The 14,073-nt window shown below is 50.6% G+C and overlaps 1 protein-coding gene across 11 annotated transcripts in view; it reads left to right on the top strand.

The window, feature by feature from the left end:
• The window catches only part of NFATC2 (nuclear factor of activated T cells 2), a 156,773-nt gene that overhangs the window by 12,996 nt on the left and 129,704 nt on the right, over positions 1-14,073 (top strand). For 6 of the 11 annotated variants that reach the window (XM_011365962.2, XM_011365959.2, XM_011365964.2 and 3 more), the window contains exon 1: positions 1,678-2,014. The exons of 4 other annotated variants lie outside the window; for them this stretch is intronic. In XM_011365962.2, coding sequence (XP_011364264.1) covers positions 1,900-2,014 — 115 coding nt within the window. In that variant the 5' untranslated portion in view covers positions 1,678-1,899. Of the gene's footprint in view, positions 1-1,677; positions 2,015-14,073 lie in introns of those variants that run through there. One more of the 11 variants, XM_023534078.1, reaches the window with a different exon arrangement.

Consider the following 14,073-nt stretch of genomic DNA (forward strand, 5'->3'; position numbering starts at 1 on the left):
AAGACCTCCGGTCTAAGTGCAATGGGAGGGACCCTATCCATTGCTGGGCCTCGGCTTCCAGGATATAAACTCGATGAGGGTAGAGGCGATGTCCTGTTGGCGGCTGCATCCCCAAGATCTACGGCAGTGCTGGGTACCTAGCAGGTGCTCGAATAAATATGAATGACGACGGATAGCCTTGCACAAATCCCTTCACGGAGCAGAGATGGCTGCCCCGAAGAGTGCACATTCTCCATCCTCTGGCGCACGGGGAAGGGTTCGAGTCAGTCCCCATGGAGGTCAGGCTGGGGTTCTCAGAAGCCCTGAACTGCTCCCACCTACTCTTCTGATCCAGTGATTCTCAGCACTGGCTGCATGTTAGATTCATCTGGGGTCATTAAAAAAAAGACGCCATGGGATGTTCTGGTTCATTGGGTTCACATTGAAGCCTGACTGTTAAAATGTACAGCTGAAACTTACTGGATTTCGTTAACCAATGTCCCCATAAAAAAAACAAAAACAAAAACAAAAACAAAAACCTGTCCCAGGTGATTCTAACACTGTGTAAGGACCAAGGACCATCGTTATTATTCTGCCTCCGTGAGTCTGTTTTCTGACTTTGGCTGACTTGGTCCAAGGCCCTGGAAGTGTTTATTGGGGGATGGTATTGGGTTTTCACATAGTGTTCCCCAAAAGTACCTGTTCATAACCTTCACCTTGGGTGCTTGCTGAAAAAGACACATTCCTGAATCTCTTTTCCAGACTTACAGAATCAGAAGCTGCAGCGAGGGGCCTGGGAATCTGCTTTGAACAACTGCCCAGGTGTACTCGTTACCTGCCAACCTCTCTACCTCCGCTGCCCTCCTTGCTCAGCCTCCAACACACGGAGCCCTCGCTGGCTTTCTTTGGGTTCCCACCCTCAGAACACTCTTCGCCCAAATTTTCCATCAGCCAGGTTTGTCCGGATATCGCCTTCCCAGAGAGGCTCTATGTGACTCCAGAAGTGACGCCCCGGTCCCCAGCCTTCACCCCAGAGCCAGGCTCCTGGTGAGGTCTTCCCTAGCAACCCTACAGGAAATGATCTTTGTCCCTTTATCTCCTTCTTGCCTCTTCCCTCAGCAGAATCCGGGCTTTTCCAGGGCCACGGCGTCCCATTCATGCTGGGTCCCTGGCACATTAGAGGTGGCCAAGAGGTACAGATGTAAGGCTGGACTTGTGCTTTCAGAGTATCTGTGATTCTTTTCAGGTCCCGGGAAATTGCGTGGCGGGTCATGCAGGTGACTAAACTCTAGGTGAAAATCATGCCGCTGCTGTGGGGACACTGAGGCCCATGGAGATAGAGGTCTGCTCCCTTGGAGGAGAAAACAGGGAAAAGCCGGGCCTCGGCTGCTCACGAAGGGCAAAGCTGCAAGTGGCAGCAGCTTTCCTGTGGAGCTCCTGCGTCGGGCAGGGCGCGCAGCGCTCGCCGCTGGGAAGGTCCCTGGCGGTGGCCCCGGCCAGTGGCTAAGCACGGTGCCCCCGCGGGGCAGCCGGGGCAGGCAGGCGGCCTCCTTCCTCCCGGGCGCTGGCCAGCCTGGGCCGCCCGCCTCTCCCTCCCCCGCCGGGTCCCCGTGATGGCCCCGCCCCCGCCGGCCAGGCCGCCCTGTCCCCGCCTCCCCCCCCTCCCAGGGCTGCAACAGGTGCCTCCCGGAGCAGGAAGCTCGCGCCGCTGCTCAGCTCCCCCGGGCGCGTCCAGCCTCGCTGCGCCAGGCGCGCCATCCCCGGACCCGGCTTGCGTCCCCACGAGGACAGTGACCCCCGCCGCTCCACCTGCTTCTCCGCCCGCTTCCTGCCACCTTGCCACCCCCGGTGAGGGGCCCAAGAGAAAGCCTGCCCTCGCCCCCAGCCGGGCCCGGCACCCTTCCCGCCGCCTTGTGCGCCATGGATGCCCCGGAGCAGCAGCCCGACCCTGACGGCTACGAGCCCGGGGGCAGCCCCCAGGACGAGCTGGACTTCTCCATCCTCTTCAACTATGACTATTTGAATCCTATCGAAGGTCCGTAGAGGCTCCGCCTGGCCTGGCCCCAAGCCTGAACTGGGGCTTGGGCCTGGAGAGGGAGCCCAGGGCCCCTCTGCGCCTCACGTCTTGAGGGCTCCGTGTGGTGGTGGTGGGGGGAGGTGCCTCTCCCCAGGTGAGAGGGAGGGAGCGAGGCGTCAGGGACTGCCGCTACCCTTAGGGGGCGGTAGGCTCACTCTCGCGTTGTAGGGTGTCAGTTTCCAGGTACTGTGACTTCTCCTGGAGGGTCACTGGTATCAAGCAAAAGGTGGCGGGGGGGCTCAGCTGGCTTCTTGCCTGCTGCTGGGTGGTCACAGGGCAACGGAAGTGATTTGCTTTGGAGGGAGCCAAAGAATGGAGTTAGTGGGAGTGGGCTGGTGCAGAAAGAGGTTGCACCTGAACCTAATTATCAGAGCAGGTGAAAGCTGATCCCCCCCACCTCCCTCTAGGCACCACCGCGGGTGAGTGGCATGTGTTGGGGACTTTGTATTGAAACTAAGGAAGAGGTTGTCTGTGTCTAATGCTGGAGTGTGGTTTGACTTCAGTGTTAAGAGGCCAGCCCATTTCCTCCCTGGGTGGTGCTGCTGCCTCTGCGATTCACCCCAGTGGATGGGTCCGAGCTTTAAGTGATCCCCACCCTACAGGCATCACGGATGTGGGGGCAGAGGGCTGGAGTGGAGGTGGGAGCTGGCATGTGGATTCAACCAGACCCTGGCTATTCCTGCCTAAAGGACCTGTCAGTCTGTGCCTTCAAGTGTCATCTGCCACTGGGGGCTGGGGACTTCCCCAGGCTGGGCTGTCACTTCACGTGTTTAACAGGAGCCTTCGTCAGAAGGAGCAGGAGGCCACACACCCAACCTCATTGTATTTTTCTGGTTAGCAGGTTGTCTTGGAAAAAAAACAAAAAAACCCAACCAGGCTTCCTGATTTTGACAGCCCAGCCCAGCCAATGCTTGTTGAAGCCTCAGGGGCAGGCCTGCTGGTAACTCCCAGAGGCACTGAGGCTTGGCTGGCTGCGGAGTGCAGGAAGGGGCTGTGCTGGGTGGTTTGTGTAGGCGGCCTGGACCGGGGGTGGGGGGTTAGCTGTTTCCCAGAGCTGCCCTGTTAGGCAGGTGAATGAGAAAGTCTACCTTTCTGTCTATGTGTCTTCACTGGCCACCTTAGGTGTGGGGCTTGCTTTGACCTTGGGGGTCCCCTTCGCGTGGATACCAAGTGAAGACGATAATTAGTAGTTATTCTGTATTTTGGCCAGAGATGGAAATAATTAGCCAGCAAGAGAGACAGTTTTCTTGAGTTGCAATCTGGAGGCCATCCTCTGCTTTGAAAAGAAACGATTACGAATCTGCAGACGATCCCTCCAGCATCAGCGGTCTTTCTGTTCGTTAAGATTAAAGTCATGTTTTGCAGGGCACTAATACTTACACCCCTCCCGGATTCAAAATCGGCTCACTTTTTTTTTTTTTTTTTGGCAGGGGGGTGATTTCCGGGGAAATAGTTTCCAAGCCAAATCTGATGGGAGGTGCTTTTTATAGTTTTTCTTGGCAAGTGGTGCTTGGTGGCCGCCAGATGGGTGTCTAAATGACCACAATGAAAGCCCCAGAATCTGTTTTGTTTTGTTTTGTTTTTTTAAATAAACTTTACTTTTGGAACACTTTTAGTTTTCCAGAAGAGTTGTAAAGATAATACAAAGAGTTCCATATACCTAGCACCCAGTTCCTCACATTCTTATCTGACATTAATGTGTATTAGTATTGTTGTAATTAATGAACCAGTATTGATGCATTATTAGCATCGCGAGTCCATACTTGATGCAAATTCGGAGTGTCCTTGTTTCTTATGAGCTTGACAATTCTGAGGAGCGCTGGTTCGGCATATTGAAGAATGTCCTTCTAATGTTTTTCTCATGGTTAGACAGGGACCGTGGGTTTTGCGGAGGAAGACCACAGAGGTAAAGCGACTATTTCCATCCTGTCCTATCAAGGGTCCCTACCATCAACATCCCTGTTGACGCTGACCCTGATCACCTGGCCGAGGTAGCGTTTGCCAGGTTCTTCCACTGTCAAGTTACACTTTTCCAAACTCCAAACTGTGATCTTTGGAAAGAAGTTACTTTGTGGCACCCCACTTAAGGGGCGGGGAGTTATGCTCTGGAATCTGTCCAATAATGACTGCTTGCTGGGAAGTAGGCAGCACAGAAATGTCACGGCTCAGGAAGGGAAGGGATGCCGTGAGCCTTGGGAGGCTAATGCGAGCTGTTCCAGATGTGGGTGTGGCTCTGGTTTATCCAGATGTTAATAGGAGTCCTTCCCCCACCCCCCCCCCCACCTTCTCTGCTTCTGCATAATGGAACTTCTCAAGGGCCAGCACTAGGCCTTATCTTGCTAATTGGGCTTTGCCCCAGTATTGGCCATGCATGTGGGGTGTTCCCCTTAACGCTGGGCATGAGCTTGGCAAAAAAAAACCAAGGAGGGGCAAGGGCCACTAATGGGACAGACGTTGTCAGAAGTTGGCGGAGGTGTTGGAGATTGCGGGGGAAGACAGATGCTCGTTTTGTGGAAACTTAGCATGTAGCCGACGCTGATTAGCTGATGTCCTATCTCCTGCGACCCTAGCAGGTAGGCACCATCGTCACGCCCATGTTTTGAAGGAGATGCTAAGGCACAGAGAAGTGAAGGAATTTCCCCAGGATGTAGTAGCTGGTCAATAGCAGAACTGCAACATGAACCTGCTCTGGAGCCCGCATGCTGACCTATCGTGTGAGGGTCCCTCATTCCCTCACTGGAGGAGAGACACGTGCACAGCATGTCGTAAGGGGCCTGGCACTATGGCAGGCCTGGAATTTAAAACAGTTACCAACAGAGCGATCATTGCCATTTAAACTTCTTTGGACCTCTGTCTGCTCAACTGTCAAATGGCTGAAATAGTCGTACTTACTTCATAAGGTTGTTTGCCTCGAATGAGTAACCCACTTAAGTCAATTAACAGTGCGATTTGTTCCTAACATTTCATTAAACCCTTGATTTTGGTAATAGAGGCGCTCAGTTAATGTGAGCCATTCTTCCGTTACTCATTCGACTTGCTGTTGAGCGCCTATCGTGTTAGATCCTGGGGATATAACAGAGAATAAGACCCGGCCCTTGCCCTCACTGAGCTGGAGCCTCTAATTTTTTCCTGTTGTCTAATCGCATTGACTAATATCTCCAGTAGCATGCTCATGGTCGTGGAAATGGTAGGCATCCCCGCCTTGTTCCTGACCCCAGCAAGAGCATCTCTCGTGTTGGCTTTAGGATTGAGGTGCATGTGTTTAATTATGTCAGCGAAGTATCCATTCATTCCTATTTCCTTGAGAGTCTTCATTAGGAATGGGAGTTGCATTACATCATAGACTTTTTAGCATCTATGGAAAGATATGATTTTATTCTTCCTAGAGCTATTAATTTGTTGACTTATCTTAATAGATGTCCTAATATTGAAACATTCCTGGTATAAACCTTACATGGCCCTTGTGTATTATTTTCTTGTGGCCAGCGTTGGTTTGATACCATCTTATTTAAGATTTTTTCGGCAGTATTCATGAGTGATATTTGTCATGTCCTTTTTTTCATGTGCTCTTAGGTTTAAGTGTTTTTTATTTTCTATGCTCCGGAACAATGTATGTCTCGTCAGGACAATTCGGTTTCTGAAGTTGTGATGGAATTCCCCCGTGAAGCCATCTGGACCCGGCGCCTTTTTTATGGGGTCGTTCTGTGATCACTTTCTCTGTTGTGTCTGTGGGAGTTGGTCTGCCTACACTTTCTTTTTTACTGGGGTCAATTTTGGTAGAGTGTGTCTTTTAAAGAAATTATTTATTTCACCTGTCTAGGTTTTCAAATTTATTTGCCTAGAGGCATGCAGAGTAGAGTCTTAACCTCCCCAGCCCCCCATCTGCCACACTGAGGGAGACAGTAAAGTTCAAGGTAACAGAATGAATGAGAACAGGGCCGTGGGAGGCCTGACCGGGGCTCCTGACCCAGTGGAAGAAAGAGGTGTGCTGACCGTCAGCAGATGGATCAAAAGTTTAATTCCCTTGTGCCTGCTTGTGACTTCAATGAATTCTTACTCCTCTCAGCTGTAACACACTGGGGGACAGGTGGGTACTGGGAACCCCTAGTCACCTCCAGAGGGGCCAGATCTCCTCTGGGCTCTGTCGGGACCGATGTACTCACTAATGGCCTGCCTCAGTGGATCTGGTGCATCCCTCCTTCAATTCCTGGTAAACTAATGCATGTGACACCACCTTTGACATTTCAGAAAGGAAAATGGACTTCCGGTCATTGCTTGTAGAGTCTATTCTGGTGATCCTTAAACTTTTTGGGTCATAGCACTTTGAAAAGCTGATGAAAGCCACAGATCCTGTAGGCACGCACACACTATTGGAGCACACGCACACACACACACCATGCACAAGCGCCTCCCCATCCCACAAGTCCCCCTCTGCCCTCCACGACCTCTTGTACTATTTTACGTGGAGCCGCAGACCCAGCTGTAGCCCGCTCCCTAATGCTGCCTGCACTTCGACTCAGGAACACCTGCTCTCAACCCATTCACAGGGGACCATTAAAACCTCATTCTCTCGGCAAACACTCACTGAACGCTGGTTTTGTGCCAGGCCCTGTGGGAGTATAGAGACGGATTAGATGTGGCCCTGCCCTTGCCTGGCCCCCAGGCCTCTGTGGGACACAGCCTAGTAAACAAATAGCAGCAAACGAGGTGCTAGGATATAGTATCATGGGTTTTTTTTTGGTGCTTACTAAAAATAGAGTTCTACCCTAAGCAAGCAGGTTCACTGACATGTGACATGCTGAGACATTGTCTGTGTCAAGTTAAGGACAGGCCTTAATAAGCCTGCTTTGTACAAATAGTGTCTCCAGGTGCAGCTGGAAAGGTGCAGTGAGGCCTCGAATTGAGCAGTGGTCTTGCCAGGGAGGCAAAGGAAATGGGGAGAAAGTGGCCTTAATCATCCTTCATTATTGAACACATGTCATCTCAGCTTCCAGATTACAAGCCCTCTGTTGTTGAGGTGGCCTCAGATTTTGGTTAGGAGCGGAGGCCCTTAAGACCTTAAAGCAGTGTTATTTGGGTTGGCCCTCAAGGCTTTCTAGTCCTCTAAGGTGAGAGGGTTGAATAAATTTGAAAAATACAGCAGCACTGGCTAGTGGCCCTCAATCCTGGCTGCACGTTAGAACCTTCCAGCCACACCTGGACCAATGAAAGCAGACTCTTTAGGGGTCTGTTAACTTTGCTGAGCATCATGCAGTGCTAAGTGGCAGGTTAGGCCTTGGACCCAGGCAGTTGGGGTCCCGAGTCTCTGCCATCAGCACTACAACTCAGCCAGGATGTCACCGACTCCAGCTTTGAGGGAGCTCATATACAGCAGCACAGGGGGTGCGCTCACCCCTAATATTTGATATTTATGTAATTATCCATTGTATGTTTACTGCTGTCCTAAGGGGATTATACTCATTATAAAACATGCAGGAAAAATAAAAATAGGAAAGGACAGAATATAAATAGCAGTTCTGCTTTTTTATATTTCTACATCCCAATCGATGTACGCCTCCTGGGGGACGTGTTCCCCAACTTTGGAGGCCATTGGCTCAGCAAGTCAGAGCACCAGGTCTGAAATCAGAGAATCCTGGCTTGAATTCTTAGTTGCCTCCTACCTGCGTGACCTTGGCCAAGCAGAAGTACCCGGTACCAGCAAGCACGCGATAAATAAATGGATGGAAGTTGCATAGTTTCTTATTAGTGTTATGCCTTAGGGGCACATGATTTCAATTCTCTGGTCTGTGTTTCGTCATCTGTTGTGCAGTGGGGACGGTGATGGCAGTGCTCACCTCCTAGGGCTGGTGTGACATGTCTGTGAGGCAGTGTGATTAAAGCTCAGCCGCCGGGCTGTGTGCGTGTTAGATGGCCATAGCGATGGACTGAGAAATCTCCTAGCTCTCCTGACTTCTGCGGCCATTGGCAACTTGGAGGAGAGAGTCTTTGCCTCAGCCTTTCATAAATCTTGAGCCTGAAGAGAAAATGGTCTGGAACGAAGAGCCATGCGGTCACTGGGGAGGAGCCACTGGCCACCGGCTTGAGTCGGCACTTGTGGAGGGTTATCTCTAACTTCTGCACGTTCAGTTGACTTTAAAAACTCATCTGGCCCCTAGATGAGTTTCCAGGCTGTATCCCTAGAACTTGGCTGGCTGCAAAAGCTTTCTTGGTTGTCTAGACTCCAGGGCAGGAAGGGGCCCCTCTGGCTGCCTCTCTTGGGCGGACAGGGCCTCCCCAGGTGTCCTGTCCTGTCCCCATAAGACCCCTTGAGCCAGGGCCAGGGAGATGCAGCCCTAGAAAGTGCGGCTTGATGGATGCCTTGTGGCTTCCCCCCACGAAGGGACTTCCTCCTTCCTCCCTCCCTCCCTCCCCAGCACAGGAAATCGCCACAGGCTCCGCAGAGCTCCGGGCAGGCTCAGCTTCCTCAGGCCGGCCTGAGGTTTGGTTTTTGCTGATGGTTCCCAAACTGTGGTGAGAAGAAGGCGAGACTCGACCCCAGGGATCTTCTGGGATGGGTCAGGGGCTGCTCTCTGCTTCCCTACCTGGAGCAGAGCCCCACACGGGTTTCCCCAAAGCAAAAGAACTGCTTTCGATTCTTCCCTGAGCTTTTAGTGTGAACTTTTTTCCAAAATATGGAGAAGTAGACACAATGGTATAATTAACTACCATGTTCCCATCACTCAGCTTCAACAGTCATCGTCGTGAGGCTAGTCCTACTTTATCCATCTCCCAACGTTCTAAACCAGCCCTGGTTACTCTAAATCAAATTCCAGGTGGCAGAATATTTTATTAATACATAGATTAGTATGTAGCTCTCAAAGATAAGGATTCTCGAGAAAAATCAAATAGCATTATCAAACCTGAAAAAGAATAATTACTTAATTTCAAATGTTCAATATTCCAATTTCCTGCTTGTCTCACAAGTATCTTTACAGTTAATTTGTTCGAACCAAGATCCAAACAAGACCCTCAGGTCGTATTTGGTTGACATGGCTACGCTGGCTCTTTTATTCCATAAAAGTCCCCATCTGTTTTCTTGCCGTTTATTTGTTGAAGAAACAGGGTCATGTTCCTGTGTAGCTCCTCACGGTGTGGATTTTGCCAGTGGCATCCTTGTGGTGTCTTTTAACATGTTCCCCTGTCCCTTGCATTTCCTATAAACTGGCATTAAGATCTAAAGCCCTGTGCCTTGGACTTTTAATGCCTTTTCCCCCCGCCTCTGCAAAAGAAATATATCAAAAGCAGACTGTAAGCTACGAGCAGAGCAGAGAAATTGCTTTCCCCGAGTTGGCATTTGAGACCCTCCCTGCCTCCTAATCTGAGGTTTGGGAAAAGAGTATTTTCTCAGTGGGGCCTGTTTCAGTTACTCAGATGCGTTTCTAAAAGCCAGCCCTTCCCATGTGAGCTGTAACTGAGCCATGCCTGGGTGAGCTTCCCGAAGGGAATAAAGTCTGCAAAGCTCAGGATTTATAAAGGTCCTTATTAAAACAAACCTGCTTGGGCATGCCTGCAGAAGGCACAACGTTAAATGAAGGCAAAATAAAACTGTTAAGTCTTCGATGCCTGCAAAAGTTGTGGTGAAGGTTACAGAAAGGGGCTGTTTGTTTATCTGTGTCATCCTGAGAAGGTGGGCTGCAGATCTGAAATCCGCAATGAGTGACATCACTTTGTTGTCACGGAGAAAGGAGGAATGTCATTAATGACCAGGGCTGGCAGGGGCCACTGATTAAGTGTGCCAGATCCCAGAAACATGGCACCGAAACGAAAGCTCCTGGGGAAAAGTGTAAATAAAAAACCTGTCAGTCAACAAGGTATTAATTTTAAATCTCTGCCCCCGGCCAAGGGTTGCAGGGGCCCCGCTGTCTGGAAAGGGAAGTTTCCATTTGGATTTCAAATGGGCTGAAAGGAAGGTGGAAATCAGCTTTCCAGGCTGTGCCAGGGGTTGTGGGACTCGGTAAGGGCGAAGCTCTTTGAGGTGTTGGCGGAAAGGTACGGGGTCCTTGCCGAGTTGATTAGAGGGTGAAAGGGGGAGGGCAGGTGGCTGTCCCCCCGCCCACGTCCCCTCATGCAGGCCTTTGGTGGAGGGAGAGGTTTAGCCAGGGCCAGCCCTCTTTCTGAGGGAGGATGATCTGAAGTCTATTTCTGGTTAATTCTTCCGACCAGATCTTTCCTTCTCCTTTTGGCAAGGAAGCTGCCCGCATCCTGCTGTCTGTCAGGCACTGCCTGACAAGTGCGGAGGGACTATCTTCTGCTGGAAATGGACCTTTCTAAGCCACACGTTAAATCTCAAATGGCTGTCTTCTTGAAAAATGGAGGCGGTATATAGCAAGGTGGCTAGATAAATGAATTATGGTGCAACCATACTGCGGCATACTACATGGCATTAAAGAAACCGTAGCTGCACACAGTGTGGATGAATCTCAGACACACTGTTAGCAAAAGACGTGACATGTACGTCCCATTTGATTTTATTTACGTGACATGCAAGGGCAGGCAACCTCAGTCTACGGGGAGACAAGTCAGGTCCCTTTGGTGAGGGTTACTGGCTGGGCAGAGCCACGAAAGAGCCCTCTGGTGGGGTGGAAATGCCCATATCTCGCATGGCGGATGCACAGGTGCAAACACGTAAAAAGGCACACTATGTACGTTTAATATTTGTGCATTTTACCGCATTTAAGTGGTGTCTCAATTCGAATCTGCCTGATTGTCTTCATGACTTTGGGTGAATCCCTGTACCTCTGAGCCTCAGTTTCCCCATCTGTAACACAGAAGTTGATAGTACTTGCCTCACAGGCTGGTTGTAAGCTGCAGAGAGGGACACAGTGAACGCCAGTGATTCAAATGAAAAAAAGTCGAATCTATTACTTAAAGGCAATCTGTAGCTTTTCAAAGAACTGAACTTTTGGAACTTTTGGAAGGCTGGAGGGCACCATGGAAGGACTTGAAACCAGCAAGAGGTGGTTCCTTCCATCCTAGTTTGAGGATGGAGATGAGACCCAACATCAGCTGGATGCCTGGGTCCTGCTGCCCCCACCCAAAAGCTGACCTTGAGGCAGGCAGGTTGCAGATTCCAGGCATTTCTCTACCCCTCTCCAGAAGGGATACGTGTCAGCTGGTGGGTGCGTGTGTTTTTGCGAGCACCTGTTGCCAGCATCTAATCCGTCATGCTCGTTGCTTGCAAACTGTCCCGGGTCCTGTGTCCCAGGTGCCTGGCCTCATGGCACGCAGCCTACGAAGCAGGACCAAGCCCTCCTTTCTGCCCTGTCTGGTTAAGGCAGACAGCTGTCTTATGTGGGGCAAGGTCAGCAAAGAACAGAGCGTTCAAGGTGGCTTTTTCCACTGATTCCACGTTGCCGAGATGGGATGGTAAGCTGCTTCCTTCCCTTTTCTGGCGTTTCTGGACCTGACTTTTCTGGATGGAATTTCTTGCCTTTCATGCCCCGTGTCTGTGTGTGTCGTCTCTGAATGACGGGAGTGACCACCTGGGTCTCCACCATTATTAATACACATAATTCATTGATTGGAAATCCAGCCTCCGTTCTGTGTGTATACACGGAGGCTCTTTGGAGCATTTGCTGCACGTTGAATCTATAACTTAAAGGCAATCTGTAGCTTTTCAAAGAAGGTCTTTTCAGTAGGTGGTACAAGCCGCCAGATGAAAAATCCATCCACCTTTCTGCTCCTTTTGGCGAATTCTCACAGCCCTGAATATGACGAAGCCACCAGGGCAGTTGAGGTGGCAGAGGGCAGGATCCCTTCCCTCCATCTTCTCCCCTTTCCTCCAGCCGCACATGTGTGGTTCCAGGCTGTGGCAGTCTAGGCACTGCCATGGCAACAGACTGTGATGTCTCAAACCCAGGGCCTGGGACTCGTACCACCTCGGGATGTGAACTCATCGAGCGATGGGTCCACCAACCCAGACAAGGATGGACCGCAGCTCCGGGGGCCTGCTGCCAGCCTCAGGGGCGTCCAGCCTCCAGGCCGTGTCCTGGTTCCTCTCTGTCATGTCCCTCAAGCCTGGAAGCACCAGTTCACACCGTCGTCCCCACCCCCCGGAGGACAGACGCCTCATGTAGGCGCCCTCGCCGTGTTTCTATTTTGGTCATTCTATTCTGCTTCCTGAAAATTCCACCCGCCTGTAGTTCCAGGCGGAGAAGATGTTCTCTTGATCTTTTTTTTTTTTCAAAAGTGATCTGTTGGCTGGTCGGTTGGCACTGAATGGCCACCTCAGACTTGGCTCTGTGTCCCTGAGGGTGAGCAACAGGCCACAAGTGGCTCCAGGAGGAGAGGCGCTGGCAGAGGCCACCGTGTAGCCTGAGTGTGATTTTTTAAAATAATCGTTGACTCAATCCTGGGGCAAATGGAGGGACTGTGAATATCCCAGAAGAAAGGAATCAGTGTTTTTAGTTGTTGGGGCAACTTCTTCCTGATGGGGCCTCCAGAGCAGTTTTTGTTCTGGAAGTACCTCATTTCCCTGCGTCGGGGTTAAGGTGTCACCCCTTTCATGAGAAGCAGGGGACAGTAATGGTTATGGGTGCAGGCGACCGAACTGCCTGAGACTGAATCCCAGCTCTGCCACTTAGAAGCTGTGTGACCCTGGGCAAATTAGTCACCCTCTCTGAGCCTCGTTTTTCCCCATTTGTAGAATGAAGGGAACTGTACTACCTACTTCATAGGATTCTTATGAGACAAGCTACGCATTAAATACATACAGTGGTTCTTGGTATGAAGTAAACGATACGGATGTGTTAGCTCATCATTTTTGTTATGGTAAGTCGCTCACTGAGTCGTTAACACTTTAGTAAGATTTAGTTGATCAGCTCCCAGGGAGCCCAGGGAAAAGAGTACAAAGCATGAAATGAAGGGGATGTTAGGAACATTATTTACCTACTTACTCCACGTACTTCCTAAAGACTAGCGAAATCTGTGATGAGAAGGATTCCCAGATTGCCTATCCATTTTATTTTTATAAAATGTCTTCCCTTTTAAAAAATGCTTTTAAAAGCGCTGGGAATTAGTACATGTCGTACTTTCAAGGTGCTGTAAAATAAAGCAATGGAAGCAAAGAAAGGGTAGAATTTTCAGTTAGAAGATCATTCTTTCCATTATAATAACATACGATAGGCCTCATTTATTGAGTGTGTATTTTGTGTGTTCTGGGCTGTAGATGGATTAGGTTAACTCCAGTGGATATTTTCACTGACTTCATCATCGTGTTATGTGTGAGGACTCAGAGATTCCCCAGGTCACATAGCTGGGGAGCGGGCAGTGGAGCTGGGGTCCCCTAACACTGTGTGTTGACTGAGGCCCAGGTCTCAGGGTAGATGCTTCACTGAGGTGGGGCTGGAGTGGCCTCCCCAGCCATCTCGTCCTGCAGTTTCTGAGGGTGGCCGAGGTTTCCTCAAACCTTTGTAGGGCCTAGATGTTGGGTGAGCATCTGGGACCTTGATGCAAGGAACGGTGATGGTAATTAAAACTTTCAGATGCCTGCTGTAGACATGAGTTACCTACTAGGGCTGACAGTGAGCACATGTCTCAGTTCTGAATCATTTCAGGTTCGAGGGCATGACTCATGGGTTGGTGCCCCCAGCAGTGTGGGCCTCTGCGGTGGGCAGGCCCCGAGGGAGGCGCCAGGCCATAAGGCACAGAGCCCTGGTTCTCAGCTGGGGGCGATCCTGCCTCGCAGGAGACATTTGGCAATGCCTGGAGACGTGTTTTAGTTGTCAAAACTGAGAGAGGGGTGGGGATGCCACCGGCCTCTAGCGGGTAGAAGCCAGGGCTGCTGCTAAACACCCGTCAGCCACCACCAACAAAGAATTGTCTGGCCCCTCATGTCAGTAGTTCTGGGGTTGAGAACCCTGGATTAGTGGTCCATGGTGCTCTCAGTCATGCCTGGGTTCAAGTCGTGGGAACTCGGGCAAGTTAATTCACCTCTCTGTGTCTCTGGTTCCTCATCTGTAAAAGGGAAATGAATAAAC

This window comes from Pteropus vampyrus, unplaced genomic scaffold, assembly GCF_000151845.1.
Source record: "Pteropus vampyrus isolate Shadow unplaced genomic scaffold, Pvam_2.0 Scaffold117, whole genome shotgun sequence".
Classification (NCBI taxonomy): Eukaryota; Metazoa; Chordata; class Mammalia; order Chiroptera; family Pteropodidae; genus Pteropus; species Pteropus vampyrus.